Raw genomic sequence first — 23395 nt, 5'->3', positions numbered from 1 at the left:
GTTAGCTCCTCGTTATATTGGTCCTTTCACTGTTCTCGAAAGGCGTGGAAGAGTGGCTTATCAATTGGAACTGTCGGCGAACCTTTCTCAGGTTCACGATGTCTTCCATGTTTCTCAGCTCCGTCGCTGCTTCAAGGACCCTATTCGAGCAGTGGATCACGATATGCTTGAGCTACAACAAGACCTCTCTTATAAAGAGCATCCGGTCCGCATTCTCGACCAAGCTGAACGTAAGACTCGTCGCAAGGTCACCAAATTCCTTAAGGTGCAGTGGTCAAATCACTCTGAAGATGAAGCCACTTGGGAACGCGAGGATTATCTTCGTGATGAATACCCCGGGCTCTTTCCCTCTACCTCTTAATTCTCGGGACGAGAATTCTTGTTAGTAGGGGAGAATTGTGACATCCTCGACTTTTGCTACAGTAGTGATTGTAATTAAGCTACAGTAATCAACCGCTAATGATGCCACGTCATCGAATTCCCATCTCCGACCCGCGTGGATTCGCGTCTGTCCGGATCGATGATTTGAAAGCAAAGGAAAGCACTTTATCGGTTCATTACAAGTATTCAAAGGATATATATATAAAAGGAAAGTATTAAAAAAAAATAATGATGAAAGAAAGAAAGAAAACTGAAAGAAAGAAATAATAAAAAAGGAAAAAGGTAAAACAAAACAAAACAAACAAAAAAAAAGGAAGAAAGCCCCCCCCAGCCGGCCCAACTGGGCCAAGTGGCCCAGCCGGCCTCCCCAAAAACCCTAGCGCGCCCCCCTGGCGACCAGACCCTCCTCCCCTCGCCAAACTCCCTCCCTTTCCCACGCCGCCGCCAGCCACCCCCCCCCCTCGTGGCGGGCCCCACCCCACGCGCCATCTCCTCCCCCTCTCTCGGCCCCCCACCTCACGAGAGCCCCCCCCCCACCCCCCGAGATCCCGTCGCCCCCCTCTGCCCCTCTCGCCTCTCCCTCCCCATCTCGCCTCCTCCACCTCGCCCCTCTCCCTCCCCAGCCGGCGGCCACCCTCCTCCCGCCGGCAGCCCCCCGGCGGCCACCTTCCACCCCCCGGCGGCCCCTCATCCCCCTCACCCCCGGCGGCCCCTCATCCCCCTCACCCCCCGGCGGCCCCTCCCCTGCTCCCGCCGGCGAGCTTCTCCACTGAGCCACCCCACCACGCCGGCGAGCCGCCCCCCCACGGCTCCTCTCCTCCCCCGGCGGCCCCGCCCCTCACTGCCTCCTCGCCTCCCCCCGCCGGCCTCCTTCCCCTCGGCCTCCTCCTCCCCGCGGCGAGCCCCGGCCTCCCGTCGGCCATCTCCTGCTTGGTCCGGGAGGGACCGGGCTGGGAGACGTCATCATCTCGCCGGGTCCGACCGGCTCCCCCTCGTCGGCACCGTCACCGCCTCCACGTCCGTCTCCACCGTCAACTACGTGCGAACTCCGGCTTCACCGGGCCGTCACGTCACCGTCGGTGAGCCCCTCCTCGGGCTCCTCCCACCGTGTCGATCTCCTCACCGTCCCTGTTCCGTTCCAGCAAACGGGGCCTCGATCCGTCAACGGTGGACTCCGGTAGGAGGGATTAAAGTTTAGGTTCTTCTAGGTGGTGTTACAGAAAGTTGTTCTCTGTCTCTGTTAACAGAGAGAGAGAGATGAGTGTTGAGAGAAAAGAAAAAAAGAAATATAAACAAAGGTTGTATTCCGTATGTATGTATGAGATGTGATGTATGTATTTGCGTATATGGGTATTAGAGGAATACGGTATTTGAACGGTTAGGTATCTAATAAAAATAAAATGTGAATTTGGCCTTAGGTCACTTACCGGTGGGGCCAGTGCACCCGCTGTCTATGACAGGGAGGCCCCACGCGGTAGTTAATATAAATAATAATAATAATAATGTTTTATTAAAAAAAGAAATAGATATATTAGTTAAAATAATTAACTAACATAAGTAGAGTATGACACGTGGGTCCCTCGTTGAATTAATCTGATTAATAAATAATTAATCTTAATAAAAACTTGTGCCTATGACGTTCGGGACCCGCTGGTCAGTTGACCGGTCAAATGTGATGTCAGCCTGACATCGCGATGATGTCATAATAGGATTTTACTAAATCTTTTAAATCTGTTTTTAATTCTTAAATAATTAATAAAACTTTAAAAATTAATATTAAATAATCCGTAAGTCAGATCGAAATAATTTCAACATGAAAGTTGATCAGCAAAGCGAGACGAACCCGGATGCACGGTCCATTCGTCTGTCACGCGTCCCTAGCATAGTAAACATGGAACTTTTCCATCGTTTCCAGTATAACCGGTAGTAGCCCGAGACCGGGAAAATATCGACAGATATTCTTCCGACCCGTCTATGACGGATGTTGCTGCGTTAGCTCATGTCTAGCCTGCATATTTCCATGTCATGCATTGTGTTGCATCGGTGCTATTATTTATTGTTTCTTCCCCCTCTTCTTACCGGTAGACCCCGAGACTGACGCTGCTGCCGGGTACATCTACGACCCTGCCGATCAGTCCTTTGCCGCAGAGCAGCAAGCAAGCAAACTCCCCTTGATCATTCCTATATCGCCTATGTCTTTCTTCCTACTGCTTGCATTAGTACTTTGCTACTGTTGTAGTTAGCTCCTATATCTGGTGCATAGCCTGTTTTTGATGAACTGCTACTTTCAGTCCTGTACCTTTAATATGCTTAGTATAGGTGGAGCAGTCATCCCCTCTGACCCCGTAGATCAGTTGCCCCGCTTGTTTTCAAATCTCGATCTCTGATCGACGAGCCAGACCCGACACAGCACGTTCACCCCCCTTCGTTGTACGACGCTACAGGTATACTGTCGGGTACCGAGGGTGACACCTCGCTAAGTACTCCTGATGATATCTCTGTAGTATAGCTAGTCGGTCGTGGTTATCGAGGGTGATTCCTCTTTCACCATTCCCGATGACGTCTCTGTCGTGCCACCCCGCGAGTGTGCGACCCCCGAGGGTGATTCCTCTAAGCCCACCTTGGCGGGTACATCGTTCGGAATCCAACGAGGGTGATACCTCGGATTCCCCCGATGTTACAACCACACAGTTACTCGACCATGTTACTGGGATCTTCGGTGATTAGTTGTAAGACGGGTGGATTCCCGCGAGACTGTGTTGTTGGCCTAATTAAAATGCTAATGAATTTGGGTATTTGATCTGGGTTGGTCGGAGACCTTTTCGCACTAACCGGCTACGCGGGAAGAATTATGGGTACTCGACGTCGCGGTATCAGCCGAAGCTTTTCAGATGCCAGCAGTGTAGCGGCGCGCGCCCGAGTGGTCCCGAGATGCATCGCGCTTGTGATTAAGGGATGCTAGGACTGACGTCGGCCGCCCACGCCACGTGTAGGAGCGTGAAGGGAAACTGGGCCCATGAACCCTTTGTGCTTAGGATTTAGACCGGCGGGCTGGCCTCTCTGATTAGTCTTAGGTGGGGCTGCGACGTGTCGATATTCCGAGGCCGGGCAGGACCCAAAAAAGTATGTCCGGCCAGAGTGTTATCGAGCGTGACGGGACATGTGGTGCACCCCTGCAGGGATGAAAATTAACTATTCGGATAGCCGTGTCCACGGTTACAGGACGACTTGGAGTTGTGCCCCGATCTTATACAACTACAATTGTTACTTAACTGGAATTAGTTTGCCTCGAGATTGCTTCCTCGCAGGGAGTCGAGGGAGGGTCTTTAGGCGTGACCTCACTTTATTATTGCTGCAACAATATGACTATTAATGTTTTACCCCTGTTCTACTCTCGTCTATTGCTGCAAGACCCTGAAGATGCTAGTCTTCGATAGGACTAGGCCTTCTCTCTCTATTCTCGCATTGCTGCAGTCAGTCCACATATAACCCCCCCTTCTTTGATACTGGTGCATAATTAGAATAGTTCTGATGTAACACTTGCGAGTACTTTGGATGAGTACTCACCGCTGCTTTGCTCCCCCCTTGTCCCCTTGATCCGCTTGCTGCGACCAGATGATGAAGCCCAGGAGATGGAGATCCCCGCCGCCGACGACTGCTACCCCGACGGTGCCTACTACTACGTGGAGGCCGCTGATGATCAGGAGTAGTTAGGAGGTTCCCAGGCAGGAGTCCTCGCCTCGTTTGATCGTTGTATCTTTTGTGCTAGCCTTCTCTAAGGCACCCCATGTTTTATGTCTGTACTCAGATATTTGTTGCTTCCGCTGACTCGTGTGTTTATCGAGCTTTCGTATTCTAGCCCTCGAGGCCCCTGGCTTGTAATATGAAGCTGATGTTATTTTATTTGTGTCTAGAGTTGTGTTGTGATATCTCCCCGTGAGTCCTTGGGTTTGATCGTACGCATTTGCGTGTATGATTAGCGTACGATTAAGCCGAGGGCGTCACAGTAGCCCTCTCAACTTTTTAGCACATGCTACGTGGGTGAAATGATGATATCATGCCAACTTTCAACATTTTCATAGTTCATTTGTAGTGCTTTTCAATTTCAGGGTCAACTAGCTCAAAAAAAATAAGTAAATGCACGAAGAATACCAAATCAAGTCAGAAATTGCTGAAATTTTGTGATGTGCGTTTGAATGGTGCATTTTGAACACACAAAAAGTATGGAGTTCAAATAAGTTCAAAAAAATGAAATCCCTTTGTAAGAGATGAGTTCTCGTTCGAAACCCTGATACTTCGAGAGAGATTGTCCGTTTTGTACACGAAGTGCATCCAGTTTTTGTCATAGCCCTCTCACCTTTTTAACACATGATATGTGGGTGAAATGATGCTAGCATGCCAACTTTCAACATTTTCAGAGTTCATTTGCAGTGCTTTTCAATTTTAGGGTCAACTAGCTCAAAAAAATAAGTAAATGCACGAAGAATACCAAATGAAGTCAGAAATTGCTGAAATTTTATGATGTGCCTTTGAATGGTGCATTTTGAACACACAAAAAGTATGGAGTTCAAATAAGTTCAAAAAAATGAAATCCCTTTGTAAGAGATGAGTTCTCGTTCGGAACGCAGATACTTCGAGAGAGATTGTCCGTTTTGTACACGAAGTGCATCCAGTTTTTGTCGTAGCCCTCTCAATTTTTTAGCACATGCTATGTGGGTGAAATGATGATAGCATGCCAACTTTCAACATTTTCAGAGTTCATTTGTAGTGCTTTTCAATTTCAGGGTCAACTAGCTCAAAAAAAGTAAGTAAATGCACTATTTATTCAATTTCAAACACTTTTCATTATCATAGTTTTGTCAAATTCTCAAATATGCAAAAAGAATTTTTAATATACATAGTTTTTAATTGAAAATAACAAAATAGTTAATAGTTTGGATAGTCATAATAATTACTTCTGAAAATAGAAAATAGTTTTGCATTATTTATTCAATTTCAAACACTTTTCATTATCATAGTTTTGTCAAATTCTCAAATATGCAAAAAGAATTTTTAATAAACATAGTTTTTAATTGAAAATAACAAAATAGATAATAGTTTGGATAGTCATAATAATTACTTTTGAAAATATAAAATAGTTTTGCATTATTTATTCAATTTCAAACACTTTTCATTATCATAGTTTTGTCAAATTCTCAAATATGCAAAAAGAATTTTTATTAAACATAGTTTTTAATTGAAAATAACAAAATAGTTAATAGTTTGGATAGTCATAATAATTACTTTTGAAAATAGAAAATAGTTTTGCATTACTTAATCAATTTCAAACACTTTTCATTATCATAGTTTTGTCAAATTCTCAAATATGCAAAAAGAATTTTTAATAAACATAGTTTTTAATTGAAAATAACAAAATAGATAATAGTTTGGATAGTCATAATAATTACTTTTGAAAATAGAAAATATTTTTGCATTTTTTATTCAATTTCAAACACTTTTCATTATCATAGTTTTGTCAAATTCTCACATATGCAAAAAAGAATTTTTAATAAACATAGTTTTTAATTGAAAATAACAAAATACATAATAGTTTGGATAGTGAAAATAATTAATTATGAAAATAGAAAAAAATTGAAACTATATTCAAAATCATAGAGAAAATTCAATCTAAATTTTTCTCTAGTGAATTTAGATTGAATTTTCTCTATAATTTCGAATATAGTTTCAATTTTCAGTGAGTTTAGGCCCGTAAGCCTGCTTTAGAGAGGAGCTCGATGAAGAATCTGCGACGGGGCTTATAAACAAGTGTTAGTCCCCCTCGCTGGGCGAGGTGGGACTAAACTTATCGTGCAGCCGAGGAGGGGCTTTAGTCCCGGGTGGAGCCACGCCCCGGGACTAAAGACCCCCTTTAGTCCCGGGTGGAGCCACGCCCCGGGACTAAAGACCCTTTTTCGACACACCGCCGGATCGAGCCCCAAACCGGGACTAAAGATCCACCTATATAAGCGGGAGTTAGAAATTTTCCAACCCAAATCGTCCATTTCTCTTCTTCTTCCTCTCGTTCTCGTGCCCGGCACGGCACATCTAGGAACTCGACGACGTCGTGAGGCTGCCCGCCGTCCTGCTCGCCGCCGCCTGCCATCCTCCTCGCCGTCGTGCCGTGCTCCTTGCCGTTGCGCCGTCCTCCTCGCCGCCGTGCCATCTTCCTCGCCATCCTCCTCGCCGCCGCGCTGTCCTCCTCACCGACCTCCTTGTCGTCACGCCGTCCTCCTCGCCGCCTGCCGTCCTCCTCGCTGTCGCGCCGTCCTCCTCGCCGCGCGCCGTCGACACCTCCGGCCGATGAGCCCCCCACCCCCTCCTCCCCAACACTCCGGCCAGTAGAAGAAAAGAAGAAAAAGGAGAAGAAAGGAAGAAAAAGGGAAGAAAAGAATAAAAAGATATTTTTTGTCATTTAATTCCTATTGTTATTAGGTTTGTGCTAGATTATTAGGTTTAGTAATATTTACAATTAGGAAAAAGGAAAATAAGAAGAGGAGGAGAAGAAAAGAAGAAAAAGGAGAATAAGAAGAGGAGGAGAGGAGAAGAAGAGTAAAAATAGAAGAAGAGGAGAAGTAGAAGAAGAGAAAAAATTAGAAGAGGAGGAGAGGAGAAGTAGAAGAAGAGAAGAGGACAAGTAGTAGAAGAAGAGGAGAAGTAGAAGTAGAAGAAGAAGTAGAAGAAGAGGAGAAATAGAAGAAGAGGAAAAATTAGTTTAGGGTTACAAGAAGAAGAAATATTGTATAGTGTATATGCTTAAGTGTTAATAGTGTTTCTTAGATTATTGCTTAATTATTCTATTGTATATGCTTAAGTGTTAATAGTTTAATTTTGCTATTGTATATGCTTAAGTGTTAATAGTTTATTTTTAGCAAGAAAATTAATAGAAATAGTTTATTTTTTAGTTCATTTTACTATGCCTATCCCGCATCCTCGTCGTCGACTCGGCGGAGGACACCTGCTTGATCAGAGGGGCCCTGTCCGGGACTGGGCTCCGCCCGGCTGGTATTGGGAGGTACTACCTTCCGGGGGCGTAGGTTGGTGAGGAGCCAGCCCGTCGTTGACCCGATCCTTGTTTGGTGGTGGTCGCGTGGGCCAGTGAGGGTGCCGAGGCTTCCGGACACCGCGGAGGTGGTACGTCACCGTGTCAGCGAGGAGGATGAGCACGTCCGTCGCTACATGGTTGCATTGGAGGGCAGGTTCGAGCATACCTGGCAGGTTCTTCGGGGATCTCACTGGAGCTATGATCCTGTGATGGTTCCTTCTCTTTGGGTGTCCACCGCCCGTGCCGATACCCGTCGGGCGCTACGGTTCTAGATGTATCAGTGATGCTATATGTATGATAGTATTCGAGAAGTATTAGTGATAATATTCGACGATGTATGGACAAAAGAGATGATGTATTTTCTTATAATTGAATGCATGCTAATTTGAATACTACTTTATTTTACGATTTGGTTTTGCTTATTGAATGCTCAAATTGGAAAAGTACTCCTACTTTGAATACTATGCAGAAATCTAGGAGTCCCGGGTGGAGCCACGACCCGGGACTAAAGTTGTTTTGGAACGGAGTTCCTGATAGAATAATTCTTTTTTGGTACAAAGGTTAAGAGAATCCGTTTTTTGCAGAACTATGGATCCACATATCAGGAACCTCGAAGAGGAAGAACTTCTCGAAGATATAATCAAAGACGGCCCCGACGTTGAACCAGCTGAATCTCCGTCGTCATATCTAAACCACGACGTTGGAATGGAGGTCGAGCGACACAAAGATGAAGCCGATGGGGCAGGAGATAGGTCCAATGACGGAGAAGGTGATAGCTCCACTGATGGAGAAGCCGGTGAAGAAATAATAAAGTCCGGCGAGGTATACATATGAAGTTCGACAATCACTTGTAATATGTGAAAAATATTGGAGATAGCTCTATATTGTATACATATACATTCATTTGATGAATGTTTCTCCCTCTTAGGCCTCCACATCGAGCAAAACTACGAAACGAGGCCCGACTAGAAAGTTGGATGCACGGACGCATTGCACCTTTGAGGTGATATTGCCTACGGGCGAACCCAAGCTTCCGAAGAATGCTGCTGACACATTCAAGAAGCAATGCGGAGTTCTTGTTAGGGATCACATCCCGATCAGCGTTCGGGAGTGGAACAAGCGCAAAGGGGCAGCCGATAGTGACTATGTCGCTGAAAGGTACAAAGATAATCTTTGGAATGATCTCATGTCACATTTCAACCTGCCAGAATGTGAGAATGAAGACACCGCAGACAAACTGAGGGCCAAAGTCAAGCAGTGGACTCTGAAGAAGATGGTCGAACTGTTCCGTAGCTGGAAGAAGAATCTATGGAAAAACTATCTAAAGACAAAGAAAGTGCCAGTATTCGAGGGGTATCTAGCCAAGCAGGCGAATCACTGGAAGGCATTTCAATAGTACAAGGATTCAGAAGATGCCCAGGCATTATCAGAAAAGAACAAGATAAATGCCGACAAGAAGAAATATCACCACAAGCTGGGGCCAGGGGGCTATGAGACTGCCATCCCAAAGTGGGATAAGAAAGAGCAAGATCTGCTAGATAAAGGCATCGTACCTGAACCACTCCGTGATGAGTGGGAATTGAGAGCAAGAAATTGGTTCCTTGCACATGGTGGGTCGTACGACGAAAAAACAGGGGACCTCATCTGCAATGACGGTCTTAGGATACCCAGGGAGAATTGAAAAAGGATAGTGAAAGAAATTAAGGAGGGAAAAAGAAAGTTCACTGCAGATAGAGATAAAGATTTGCTCACACTGGTCCTCGGCAATGACGAACATGGAGGACGAACGCGAGGCTTCGGTCCTTCTTACCCGTGGTGGCTTGGGTTTGCCAGAGACCAAGACACTTACAGAAGCCGAGAGAGAGCAAAGAAGTGGCAGCTGGATGAGGAGAATGACAAGTTGAACCAGTTGCTTGCCAGGATTAACGAGCAACAGAAGCAGATTGATGAGCTTAGAGGAGTACCGCGCTAGGAAGATCCTGCACTTGATATTACCGGCGCCCCATCTAAGCGGAAAAGCAGCGTGGCTGAATCTGAGGCCCCGCCCGACGATGCACGAAGAATGATAGAGGGCGGTCCCGGCTACCCCATGGATGGAATCCAGGAGTCAACATCATGTGAACTCCATCAGAAATTCAAGAACATATCCATGAAGGTGGCCGTCGGACAAGCTTTACCTTCTGGCCCTGATGCACGCTGGCATGGCCGTGAGATTCCAGCTGGCTTTGCTAAAGTCGGGCTGGATGAAATCATGACGGGGTTTCATGATATGGAGCTCGACATAGCTGGACCCGAAGATGAGAGGACACTCGGAGAAGTACTGCGTGGAGTCATCCTATGGGACAAGAACTACATCAAGCTTCCAGGCTCGGCCCCAAGGACAACACCGCCTCCGAGTCGTCGCAGGTCACCTACACCTCCATTACCTCCAAGCCCTCCACATGACGTCGGCCAGCACAACACGAGTCCATCTCGATCCCCGCCGCCGGACTTGGGTCGTCCGTCTCCGCCGCCGCCCGCACAGGATACTAAGCGGAAGCGTGCCACCAAGAACGCTCCGCCGATGATTCCTAAGCGACGGAGCCCCCCAAAGCGCAAACGGTCGCCCCTCCCAAAGGTACCTCAAGCTAATCTTCCTATCAGACCTTATGATCGTACCCCCGAGGAAAATACCAGGATAGCAAAGGAACATCATGATGCGCAGATGAAAAAGAAGGAACCCGAGCCCCGCCCGGAATACACCGAGAAGCAAATAGCATGGGCGAAAGACTTCATAACCCTTCCATCACAGTAAGACTTACACTATAAGCCTGATGACTATACACGCACATTGCAGAAGGAAGTGAAAAAGAGCATCTCACGTGCAAGTGCAAGTGGGAGCAAATCAAGTTCAACTACAAGCAAGAAAAAATCAGACGTTGCTCAGCTTGGACAACAGGCCAAACAGTCGATCCCACCCCTCAAGGTGTTAACCGAGAATGTTCCCCCTCCGGTGCAGGGGCAAGCTTTTGAAAGAGCAAAGGAGTTGGCGGCTGAATGTGGTATCTCGGTTGAAGATTTGCTGGCTTCCCAAGACAACAGGATACCCAAGGCTGTGGTAGCCCCTAAGCCACAGTTTGTCATGGGAGAGCCTTTGGTCAGCAAAGATGATCTCCCAACAAATATTCGTTACTTGCATCAATGGTACTTAAGTGAATCAAAGAATGGGAGAACGATGATCGTGCTGAGTGTCCCACGGGAGTACTACGGCCGCTCCGAAGAAATCCATATCGACTTTGATGAACTCTTCCAGATGTACAATGGCGACGCCCTCGACAAATCGCTTATGAGTTGCTATTGTCTGTAAGTTTTTCAATTCGTTGTCTACATATAACTTGTTTAGTTATTTCAATTCATTGTCTATATATAACTTGTACTCTATTATGCAGAATGAAGGTTCTGGATTGTAAAAGTAAGACCATCCTAAATATTGGGTTTATAGACCCAGATAAAATACATATAGCGACGCTAACTGATAAACCCAAGGAGACGGAGGAAAACCTTCTAAGGTTTCTAATAGATCAAAATTTCTATGACCATATACTGTTTCCATACAACTTCAGGTGAGGGTCTTTACTCTGTTGTGTCCATTCACTTATAAGTGTAATTGATAAGTTACTGACATATATATATATATATATACATGTACAGCTTCCATTGGATTCTGTTGGACATTCAAATTGATAAGGGAAGAGTTGATGCCTTCGACCCATTATCGAGACCCTTGGAACAGTTCCAAAGCATGCAGGACATGCTCCAAGGGTAATTTTAATCATTCTTGCGCTCTATCGGTCTCTTTCGATGATTTTCTGATATATCAATTAATGAAAAACTTAGCAAATCATTATCCTTGTCGGGCAGGGTTTGGAAGCGGTTCAAGTGTGTGACTCCCGGTAACTTTCCTGAGAAGCTGACCTTTAGAGCGGCTCAGGTAAGTAGTAGTATGATATACTTCTATTAATTTTCAATACATTTATGATGCTAGATTATTATTTTGATTATATATATTCTATTCTCGTAAAGTGCGACCATCAGCCACGGGGAACGCATCTATGCGGATACTATGTTTGCGAGACCATTCGCACGTTTACCTCTGAGCTCAAGGATCACAGATTCGAGGTAAGCAATGAACATTCACACCCCTATTTTTACCCGTCATTCTTTGTTATCATGATTGATATTCATATTCATCTCCTCTTCTTATATAGCACACGGCCATGAGGACGAGGGTCCTACCAGAGCAACGCGCGATTGCTGTTGCAGAGGAGCTTGCGGGATTTCTGAGGACGGAAGCTATAGATGACAAAGGACGATTTAGTGTAACTAGGGGCCATTACTGATGTTCGTCCATGTAATCGAATAGACGGGCTCTAGTCCCGATAATTCAGATCTCCATATAATTGTATATATATGCTTGCTTGTAAGATAAGTTAATCTTATATATATATATGCATAATTATTTCTATTTAAACTATATGAAAACTAATTCCCGAACACCAAACGAGGCATCACGTTAATCTCCCGAGCACCTAAACCCTAAAACCCTAAAACCCAAAAATAATTTCTTTCAAAAAAAACCCAAAAACTAGCAAAATCTGCAAATCTATAGTCCCGGTCCGTGTAACGAACCGGGACTAAAGGGCTTGCCCCTGGGGCGCTACGAGGCGCCCACATGGAGCACCTTTAGTCCCGGATTGTAACAGGGCTGGGACTAAAGGTTAGGCCTTTAGTCCCGCCCCTTTAGTCCCGGTTGGTGAACCGGGACTAAAGCCCCTGACGGGCCGGGGCTAAAGGCCCCGTCCCCACTAGTGAACTAGGGATGTGTGGTAGAAAGTTGATCTCAAGGGTAAAAGTGGAAGGGGCCAAAGTAGCCAATTTAGTGAGTAGACACAAGGAGTTTGATGACTGTCAGGGCAACCATATGGACTTCAATTGAGATGAAACTTAACAGGATCAAATAATAGATGAAAATAAGCTTGGACACCAAATTTGGGATTTGGTGGAGAAGGTTTCCAATGCAGACTTGGAAAACCCATGAAATGGGCAGAAATGGCTTTCCGCTCACAAAACTATTCAAATCAATTCCAACAAGTCCAATATTTGTTGTGGGGGATTATTTGAGCATTATAGCATGCCCAAGAAGTTTAGGGTCAATTGGAGAAACTTGATAATGTAAAGTTTCCCAAAGTCTGAAATCAACAGTGGGTTTTGAGGGGCTTGGGACAAGTTCTTCAATCATTCTTGATGCACCACTTGGTGTGGATGCATTATTGGAGTATCAAAACATGTCCACCAAAGTTGAGCACATTTGGAGATACTTGACAATGTAGAGTTGCTCAAATTTGGATGTGGACAGATAGGGTTTTAGAAATATTAGGGGAATCAAATCAACTTGGATTGAGATGAAACTTGACAATATCGTCACATATATCTTATATGACATGTTAGAATTTTAGTGGAATATATGGAGAATATTTCTTATAGAAATATTCCAAAAGGTTGAAATAGGTAGCAAGGGTTTTGAACGTGTTTTCCAAATATTTTGAACATGACCATGTTTTGAAACTCATATATATGGAATATATATGTCCACTGGGTTTCCCTAACTTCTATTAAATATTTTGAAAGCAATAAAAATAACTTCTTCATAGGAGACCATTTCTGGCCTCACATGAAGGCGTTTCAATAAAATAGAAAAATAAGTTTTAAAATAATAATATTGTGATTTTGTGAAGCTATTTTGATTATGGTTTTAAATAAAATAATTGATGCAAAATAAATTCCCTAATTTGAGGACTTGTAATACAAATCCCATCTCAGGGGTTTTGTAAGCTCCATTCAAAGAATGCTTTTTGATGAAAATAATATTTGGTAAAAATAGTTTTTGGTCCTAAACACGTGGCATGATCATTAGGCACGAGTTTTGGTCATGGAGCTGAGTCTGGAAAGTAACAGGAATTATTGAGAATAAAAAACAAGCATACAAGCAAGCAAGCAAGCAATAGTCACTTCAAAACATCACAAGCATTCACAATTTTTTTTAATTGGTCCTAATTTTTGAAATAAGTTAATTAGTCAGGAAAGCTAAATACAGGGTGTTACACTACTTGAACTCCCACCTAAGAATTTCCAAAATCTTTCTTGGTTATGCTATCAGGTTGCGGGTTCGGGAACCTACTCAATGTAATCAGCTACATGACCTTTCCTGCAACTATCAACACATATCTGAGAAGTTATACAAATTCGCCTACCTCACATCTTCAAGAACACAACGATACTAGACCCTGTAAGTGATCCGAGCAATCTCCACTGGTACTAGGGAAAAGTCATGGCACTATTTCCCACCAAGCAAAGTATATATGCGGTTCGATGTCCGCGTCCTTAGATATTAAGGAAGATGAATGATAACAATGTGTCAAATACCCCCTGGTGCTCTACTCGTCGATAAGAGGAGGCACCAAGTCAGAATTCCGTCACATCGGCATCATATAGATTCCAAAATACCCGCGTGATTCTAGAAAAAAATGTGCGAGAAGAGGTGTAGAATTAAAATTCCTAAGTCGTAAAGCTCACCAAAAAAAGGAAGAGGAGTAAAAAGAACCCTACTCTCCGATATAACTAGACTAAAAATAGTTTTCACTAGACTCGACTCGGTCAAGTTCGATCAAGCAAAGTCTCGTATGGTCATATGGCTCTGATTAGCAACTTGTAACGTCCAAGATATGACACTATTCGTATTTGGGGACAAGGCCTTAATATGGATAGAGGCGCATCTCAGTGTTTCGCAAGTATAGAAATCATTGCAGATACATTATTATAGGAGATGAGTATATGAGTCGGCTTACATTCGCTATGTACTAAATTACTAGTCATACCACATTTGTTCAAACATCCACAAGACGGGGTCCGACTATGGACGAAATCAAATGATAAAATGCAATGAAGTCTATCGTGCTATCCAAGGAGATGACATAGGACATTCTACTCATTAGGGTACGTCACATACATGCGCCTGCTCTCCTCATCGTATTCCCACTTGAGCTGCGAAGCATCAACTGCCTCATGATCTATGTTACCTGAACATGTGGTGTTGTAATAATCTGTGAGCCATGGAGCCTTAGCAAACTCGTGACCAACATATCGGGACTAATTAAGTTAATGGGTGAGGTAAGCTTAAGTGGTGAGGTTGTAGAAACACTAAGCATTATTTGGTGGCTAACTTAGGAGAACATAATTAACATTGAGTGATCTACGCGTAAACGGATGTGATCAAGTAGTCATCAAGAAGTGATCCTTAACACATACGTACATTAGTCATAAGCCCACCATGTCCTCTCTCGGAGTAGAAACTCGCGAGCAGTGACAGTAACGGTTACGCACACAGTTGGAACATTTTACTTGAGTTTACTTCAAGTTTTCTATAACCGGATGTTAAACAAATTTTCAAGTTGCCACATAACCGTAGGCACGGGTTTTTGAAATATATTAACCCTGCAGGGGTGCTCCAACTAGTCCATCAAAAAATACAAGAAGCTGCGTAGGAAGCCCCGACCACGGAAACCCGTGATCCCCTTGGATTCCCGATGGAAAACCTCAACCTTGAGATAGCCCAAAGTATCCTTGGAATCCCAATGCACAAGCTATATCGACAAGGGTAAAACAAATCCAGCAAGACTGCTCGACGTGTCGATGAACATGATAGGAGTCGGGTATCTCCCTCTCAAGACATGATGGATGAGCGATGGCTACCACGCCAAAACACCGAGTTGCCTCGGGTAGTGTTAATAAGCTGCTCTTGGTTGGACCAACACCCATGAGGAGCATTGGCCCGGGGGGTTGATTAATTATCCACGGGGTAGCTGTTCCCTATGCATTTTTATTAAGTTGTTTGGAAAATGTAAAACCAATGTTGGGTCTTGCCACACAAGTTTTAAACCAAAACAATTTATCAAGGGGGTACCTATAACAACCCCAAGCGTGTTAGCAGCTCTCAATATGGAACATAACACCAGTAACCGGAAACTTGGGCAGCAAAAGCTGAACAAAATACCAAGCAATAATTCAAGCCTTCCGCCTTCACCAGGTATATATTTGCATTAAATTAAATAACATTAATAATTTGATATTGCAAATATCCATGTCAACACAAGGATCAAGCCACACCTACAACTAGCAACGCTATAACAAGGGTTCAACAAGCGCTAACTTAGCCAATCAATGTTCGCTAGGATGTGGAGGAGTTAGAGGCTTTTCATGGCATTTTGAGGCTTGATATTCAGGTGATAGGCAGCGACAACTAATGATGGAAATGAGACAGCTAAGCATAACAAAATTCGAAACGATATCAAGGTCAACGATCATCTTGCATGGAACTTCTTCTGGGAATAAAACTCTTGCTCTTCAGGAACGTCCTTAATGGGATCCTCATATTCGTACTCGACAGCCGACGCTACCCAACATAAAATACAACATCCAATGAACACACAGCTATGTCACGATCCTCAAACAATATGATGTCAATGAAGCATGGCAATGCTCCACAAGTCATCTTTCTCATGCAATTATTTAGTTATTACCATTTTGGACATAACCTCAAGATTAATTATTTTGACATGCATGAACATGGGAAAATGAGTTCATCACAAGAAAATGATACAAATGCATATAAAGAATGTCACAAACCGAGTTACTGATCCCTCGAAACACTCACTACAAGGAACAGAATGCTACGGAGACAAAACATAATTTGAGAGGCTATGGGCAATTCCTTAGCATCTCAAGTACGCCTCTGGATTGGGCATGAAATTTTAGGTGAAATAGACCTAAAGTTCATGCAAAACAATGGGTACAACCTCCCAGAAAGCACAAAACAATCCAACAGGCAATCTGTCCCAAAATAGGAACATGCCACTTTGCACATACCAAAACTAACACCTACAACCACCTATCAAGATCAACAAAGACATGGATATGAAGTTAACAAATAGTACAACAACCCCTAGAAAACGTCAACATGGATAGTATCATGGATCAATGGCACTCAAGCTCACAACATGGAACAGTTATAGCAGATTAGGACTTAGTGAAAATATCAGTTTTGCACAAGCAGATTTATCATGATGGCATATGGAGAACAATAAAACTCTATGATACAGTACTTTCAAGGCATGAAATTTAATAGGGTCATAGAGGGTAACAAACACTGCAAATAACATCAACTAACCAAAATCTAATACTCTACATAATCAATTACCACATCCACTAAACATGGCATGGTGATATAAGTTGATTCTCACACTTAGCCAAATTTCACAAGGTGAATTCACATCAGTTTACATCAAAATGGCATCTTTGACAGGAAGAATAGCTAAGATGCAAAACCTATTTTGCAAAGTAATGGCACAATTTAATAGAGGGCAACATGCCCTTTAATTTACACCAATGTGCCAACACAAGGAACTTGTAGATGCTAAGCAATCATCATGGCAAACACAACTACTTGAATTAGTTTTCAAACTTGGTCATATTTCAACATACCAAAATTAGAAATATTAAGATGACATGTTCATGGCAAGAAAGCTACAAATATACAAGGTTTTCATGGCAAGTAAAATTGCCAAGGCCTTGCACACCCAACACACTACAACTTTCATGTTGACAAGTTTGACAAAGGGTGCAAGGAGTGCTACACACAAATTAACAAAAGGGTAACATGCTGTAAAATAGCATGCACATCAACTTGCTCAAAATACAAAAATAATGCCACCATTGCATTCCTTGGAGGTTTCTACTACAAATTCATATATCACAAGCATATCTTTGAGTAGAATAATCACCCACCAATTACAATCGAAAATTGCAACCACTAGGAATAACCTAGTATATGCCGAATTTGACATATTTGTACTATTAAAAGCACCAGAGGGCAGATCCAACTCGCAATCTAGACCGTCTAATTAAATTATCAACGGACTAAATACGTTGTTATCGAAACTGACAGTTTTCGTTAGCGCTACCGCTAATTGCCCACCCCCACGTCTCGCGGTCAATCCCCCGCGCTCGCCCGCCTCCTCCTGGTCGACCCTCTCGCCAGCATCGCCCCGCATCCGCCCCGTCGCCCCGCATCCACGCCTCCGTCCCGCATCCACGCCGCCGGCCCATTGCCCCGCCGGCCACCTCGCCTCCGGCCCGCCGCCCCGCATCCACGCCGTCGCCCCGGCTCCCTCGATCGGCCCCTATTCCGGCCGGCGGGTTCTCTTCTCGAGTGGAAGGAGCGGGTGGACATCGCCATCGGCACGGCGAGAGGGCTCGCCTACCTCCAATTCGGGTGCAACCAGAGGATCATCCATTGCGACGTGAAGCCGGAGAACATCCTGCTCGCCGACGGCGGGCAGGTGAAGATCGCCGACTTCGGGCTCGCCAAGTTCCTGACGCCGGAGCAGTCCGTGTTGTTCACGGCGATGCGGGGCACACGCGGGTACCTGGCGCCGGAGTGGCTGACCAACACGGCCATCACCGATCGCACGGACGTGTACGGCTTCGGCAAGGTGCTCCTGGAGCTGGTGCACGGCCGCAAGAACCGCAGCGAGCACGTGAGCGACGGCGGCGGCGGAGAGGACACCAACTCCTCGAATGGCACGGCGGGAAGCTCATCGCGCAGCGGGAGGAACGACTACTTCCCGCTGGTGGCGCTGGAGGGGCACGAGTCCGGGCGGTACGCGGAGCTGGCCGACCCGCGGCTGGAGGGGCGGGTGGTGGGCAAGGAGGTGGAGAGGATGGTGAAGGTGGCGTTGTGCTGCCTGCACGAGGACCCGCACACGCGGCCGAGCATGGCGGTGGTCGCCGGAATGCTCGAGGGCACCATGGAGCTGGGCGAGCCGCGCGCGCAGGCGCTCAGGTTCCTCCGCCTGTACGGCCATGGGTTCGCCGGGCCCTCCGACGGCAACGTCATGAAGCAGGTGATGGTGGGCGATCGCGCCCGGTCGGAGACGACGATGAGCGGGTGGCCGTCGTACATGTCCTCGTCGCAGCTGTCCGGCGCGAGATAACGCCATGGCTACGGTGCCAGTGATAGACGTTGTTCTTCATCGGTTGATTCCTTGGTAGAACATAGGGGGGTTGGTTGGTCTGTGAGGGAGATCTTCACCTGTACCTCTGCAGTTTTGTTGTATCGTGCTCCTTGTCGTCAGAGTTTTCCTTCAGAGTAAATGGAAATATGGATTAGCAAGAGAGTTCAAACGAAGATGGAATGCGGTTTAGCTAATTCTTGGTTGTCTTTCTCTCTCCAAATATTGGAAGAACATTTTTTATGTTGCAGAAGAGTTTGTCCATAATTTTTTACTGTCTCAAAGCACATACCTAAATGCGCATCATTCTGTACGAGAAGCAGAATATCTTACTTGTAACTTACGACATCTCTAACGCGTAACAGTGATCCATAAGTTTGCTCACGCATCCGTCCACAAACAGAGACGAGTTCACGAAATGGATGAAGGAACCGGCCACACATCTAAATGCGGAGCATCTGTACTATTAAAAACACAAGAGGACAGATCCAACTCGCAATCTAGACCGTCTAATTAGATTATCAACGGACTAAATACGTTGTTAATGAAACTGACAGTTTTCGTTGGCGCTACTGCTAATTTCCCACCCCACGTCTCGTGGTCAATCCCCCACTCGCCCGCCTCCTCCAGGTCGACCCGCTCGCCACGCCGCTACACAGCCCCGCAGCCCCGACTCCGCCCTGTCGCCCCGCATCCACGCCACCGCCCCGTTGCCCCACCGGCCCTCACGCCTCCGCCCCGTTGCCCCGCCGGCCACCTCGCCTCCGGCCCGCCGTCCCGCATCCACGACGTCGCCCCGTCGCCCCCCTGCCGCTCCGTCGCCCCTCACACCCCGCCCTGCTGCCCCGCATCTGCCCCGCCGCCTCCGCCTCGCCGGCTCCCATTCACGCTGCTCGCCCCGGCCCTCTTCACGCCTCCGCCGCGTGTCTTCCTCCCACCACCCCTTCACGCCGCCGCAACCACCAGCCACTCGCTCCTGTCCCGTTCACCCCGCCGCTGCCAACCGCTCTCCTTTTTCGCTTCACGCCGCCGCCGCCAGGCGCTTGCCCCGACCCCCTTCACGTCGCTGTCGCCAGGCGCTTCCGATGACGTGGGAGCCGCCCCATCCGTGCAGGTCTTCCTCTATACTCACGGCTTGACGCGAGCGCGACCGTTGCATGTGACGCCGACGCGCCCCGCCGGCTGATGCGCCCCATTCTCCTGCCCTTCTATCTAGGTTTCTTGGTCTAATTCTGAATGTAGGCTTGAGCCCGATCTTGAATTCTTTGTGACAAAACTTTTGGTGTTAGGATTGAGGAGCTCGCTTGCTGTCGGGATGGGTCCCCTTGGCCTCCACCGTGATGTAGGAGGCCACAAGCGATGGAGATGGGTGGGCATCATGCAAGGCATGGATGGTTGTTGCTTGCACTCGGTTTGAACAAGAGATATAAAAGAGTAAGAAATTGACGTGATGTAGACTGCTTTGCTACTTTTATTGAAGTGCAGGCTATGGCTTAAGAGAGGAAGTAACATGGAATCATTCAGACGGAAAATTGCTGCTTTGGGCTGCTGCTGCTGTTTGTTCAGTACTGCTACATGTTACTGATGTGTGCTAGATGTTGAGATTAAAGACTTTGAGACTGGCTGATTTAAGTTGTGACTTGACTGAATTAGTTTTTGCACATGCCACGTGAGCTATAGTTCATTTCTCCCTTCTTTTCGTTCACACTGCAGTTGCTCTTTTGATTTGTTGATTATACATATTTCAGTTGCAAAGAAGTCTAGAGAGAGTTGTTGCTGAATAAAATCAGAGAATAATTATGCTCAGTTCACATGTGTGGCAGTATCAAGATTTTCTCTCTAGAACAAATTGCCAAATGCTAGGATCAAAATTTCTTGGGGAAGTTCTTGTCGAGAACTCAATTAATGTGTTGTTTCTTTTTTTCAAGAAACTCGATATAGACATTATTATTTGTTGGTAGTAACCTGTGTGCGTGTGTATCTTTATATTTCGGTTGCTAGATCTAAATTTGGACATATATAGATAGCTCCAGATTTAGCCTAAATGTTTTTTACTCCCCATATAACAACTGTTGTGAAACCTTGTGCCTAGATCAATTAGAGCCTAATGTACACATTAGGCACTAAATTCATCTACTACTATACTATACCTTCCAATAGTCAATACCACCATCCATGGCAAATCAGTGCCACCGTTACGTGTCTTGATGTTTGAACCAAACCCATGATTTGTTAGAACTTATATCATTTCTTTTATAGGACGACATTTTTTTAAATCATAAGAATATTACCTTTGCTTTATTTTTTATATATGCAGGCTGACGATTCTGAAGTTATTGGCTTTCTCCTTCAAACCGAAATAATTCTTATGTGTCCTAAATATATGGAGATAGGCACTCAACTCTACAAAACAGTATGAATTCAACCCCTTCTGTAAATCGAGTTACCATGTTGTTATGGTTGCAGCCTTCAACAATTCATTGGCATGGTTCTTTAGTACGGTTCATTATTCTTGTGTGAAATTTGCATGCAGCAACACTGGATCATGCCTCAACATAATTTTGTATCTTGCACTGTCTGAAGGCGACCGGCGGATAGCCCTACCCTTACACCGGCAACGCTGCCTCACTCCCCATTCTGGGAAGTTGTCTTTATTTTGTATTTCCAGTCCAATCTTGAGATAAAACAATCCCTAATGACCTTTATGCACTAAGTGCTGACATCCGGTGTCTTCACTTAATGTACTATAAGTACTAAGATGTGCCTACATGCTAATTATTGCAAGCACTTGCTTATTTGCACTAAGAAGGCTTGGGTCTTCCTATGCGTGTTGCTGCGCTGCTAGGATTCTTGCCATCTATAAAGTTAGTATTCATTCGTCGTGCGTGAATTCATGTATGGCTGGCCAGTTTTTGTACCTACAAATTAGAGATCAAATTCAAGTCATGCATGCAAAATGGTAATTAATATTTAATTACAATCACTACTATGCATGAAATTATTTACCCATCTTGTGGGCGCCAGTGCCATTGCTATCATATGATTTTATATGAACCTTCATGTCTTTCTTCCATATTTATGCTTCAATCAGGCGAAGACAGTTTATCCAACAGATAATGTTCAAGTATGTGCTGCTTGCAAATAACCTTGCTTTACCAGAAGGTAATTTGTGATAGAGTAGGAGCAGTTAGCCATCAACAGTCAAGTATGCACACTGTTGTTTAAGACCTTGAAACAATGGCTTGGCAAGTTCTTCTCCTGATATCAGCTTTTGTGGCTTGAGTAAGCGTCAACGGCATCCCTAGGCCTAGCGACAAACACCCAAGAGTAATCAAATGCGGCAGATTTTTGATTATTTGATTTATTTATGTATCTTGCTACTTCTGTAACAAAGTTTCTAAATATAACACAATATGAAATGGCTTCCTTGAAACTCATTTTTGAATAAACAAATTGTTGTGTCTCATACTGCCGTTTAACATTTTGTATTTTCTTAGTTCAATTTTGTTTCACAAATAACAAGAAAACCATGTACTTGTCCTGAAATGACCTATACAACTTCTTTTAGGCTAAAGAGACTACGTGTTCGTGTAGGCTCTTTCGTTCATTGTTGCACACCTCAAGCGTCTTTCCTAAAGAAAGAAACAACTTTATTTTCTTGAAGATCCCTTTTATTTTCTCAAAACTAAAGAAAGAATCAACTTTAGTTTGTGTAAGATCCCTTTAGTTTCTGAAAGAAATAATTTTTGTTCAATATTGTAAATTCTTGAAACAACTTTAGTTTTGAGAAGTTTTGCAAGATAGTATGTACACTCTTTATTATTTTGGTAAGTTTAGGTTATTTTTGATACGCATTTACTTTTTGCATGTTATGAACTTATTGTACACGAAGTTGTGATTATTTCGCAATTGTTAAACAACTTCATTGCCTTGTTTATTCTTTTGTTTATTTTATTGATATATTTTCTTTCTAGGACGAATGATAAAAAAGTTACATTTTTTTTAAACAAAAATTAGATGATAATACGTGCGTTGCACGTGCAAGCTGACCAGTATCCCTAAATGGACAATGACAGAAATGGAGTTTACCCTAAATGGAATATGTCTAAACAGGGAATAAAAGTACAACAAAACAATAATTCCAGTGGGGGGTCTACCCGTAGTGACACTAGGGGCCTGAGAGGCTGACAAGTACAAGTGGGTACGGGTACAAGCCACACTATCACAGGCCGAGAAGAAATAATCAAAATGGATGCCGGGGGATTCGAACCAATGGCCTCCTTGATTAGAGCGGGGGTGGTAACCATTGGGCTAGGATGAGGCTTGTTATAGTGGAGGGGCTCCGGTCCACCTGCCAGCGCAGATCACAGCGCAGATCTTCTTCCTCCCAGCGGCAGGGAAGACGTGGTCGCCGGCAAGCAACCAGCCAGCTCCGGAGCTGCCAACTACGCTGGGGGCTGTGGGTTTCACGGCGGTCTCATTCCTGGGGCTAGGAAGCGGCGAGGAGGAACTAAACTAAGGGCTCGAGTTCGACCTTCAGCTCGGCTTAGGCCATGGCGAAGCTAGGCGGAGACGAGGCGATGCGATGCAAGGCGAGGCGAGGCGATGCACTCGCAGGGCCTGTGCTCTCTCTTGAGCATGACGGGGCACAGGTGATCAGGGCAGGCACGCTACAGCACAACAACATGCAAAAATAAATGCGTGCTTTTCCGTGGAGCTTCGAGAGCGCCGGCATGACAGTAGCAGAGCAGCTCGTACACGCATCGAAATGCAACGAGAAGGGGGCGGGGAGCAGATCTGCTCACCCAGGGTCCACTGGACAAGAAGA

General features: G+C 45.0%; 1 protein-coding gene across 1 annotated transcript; it reads left to right on the top strand.

Annotated features, from left to right (window-relative positions):
* Window positions 1–17213: 17213 nt before the first annotated feature.
* On the top strand, window positions 17214–18549 carry LOC123450387 (G-type lectin S-receptor-like serine/threonine-protein kinase At5g35370). Its single transcript, XM_045127670.1, has 2 exons — window positions 17214–17218; window positions 17595–18549. Exons 1-2 carry the CDS (start codon window positions 17214–17216, stop codon window positions 18547–18549), a joined length of 960 nt encoding a protein of 319 aa, XP_044983605.1.
* Window positions 18550–23395: the final 4846 nt, after the last annotated feature.

This window comes from Hordeum vulgare, chromosome 4H (genome assembly GCF_904849725.1).
Source record: "Hordeum vulgare subsp. vulgare chromosome 4H, MorexV3_pseudomolecules_assembly, whole genome shotgun sequence".
Taxonomy (NCBI): Eukaryota; Viridiplantae; Streptophyta; class Magnoliopsida; order Poales; family Poaceae; genus Hordeum; species Hordeum vulgare.
Note: the sequence above shows the minus strand (reverse complement) of the source record. Positions and strands in the feature narration are given on the sequence as shown.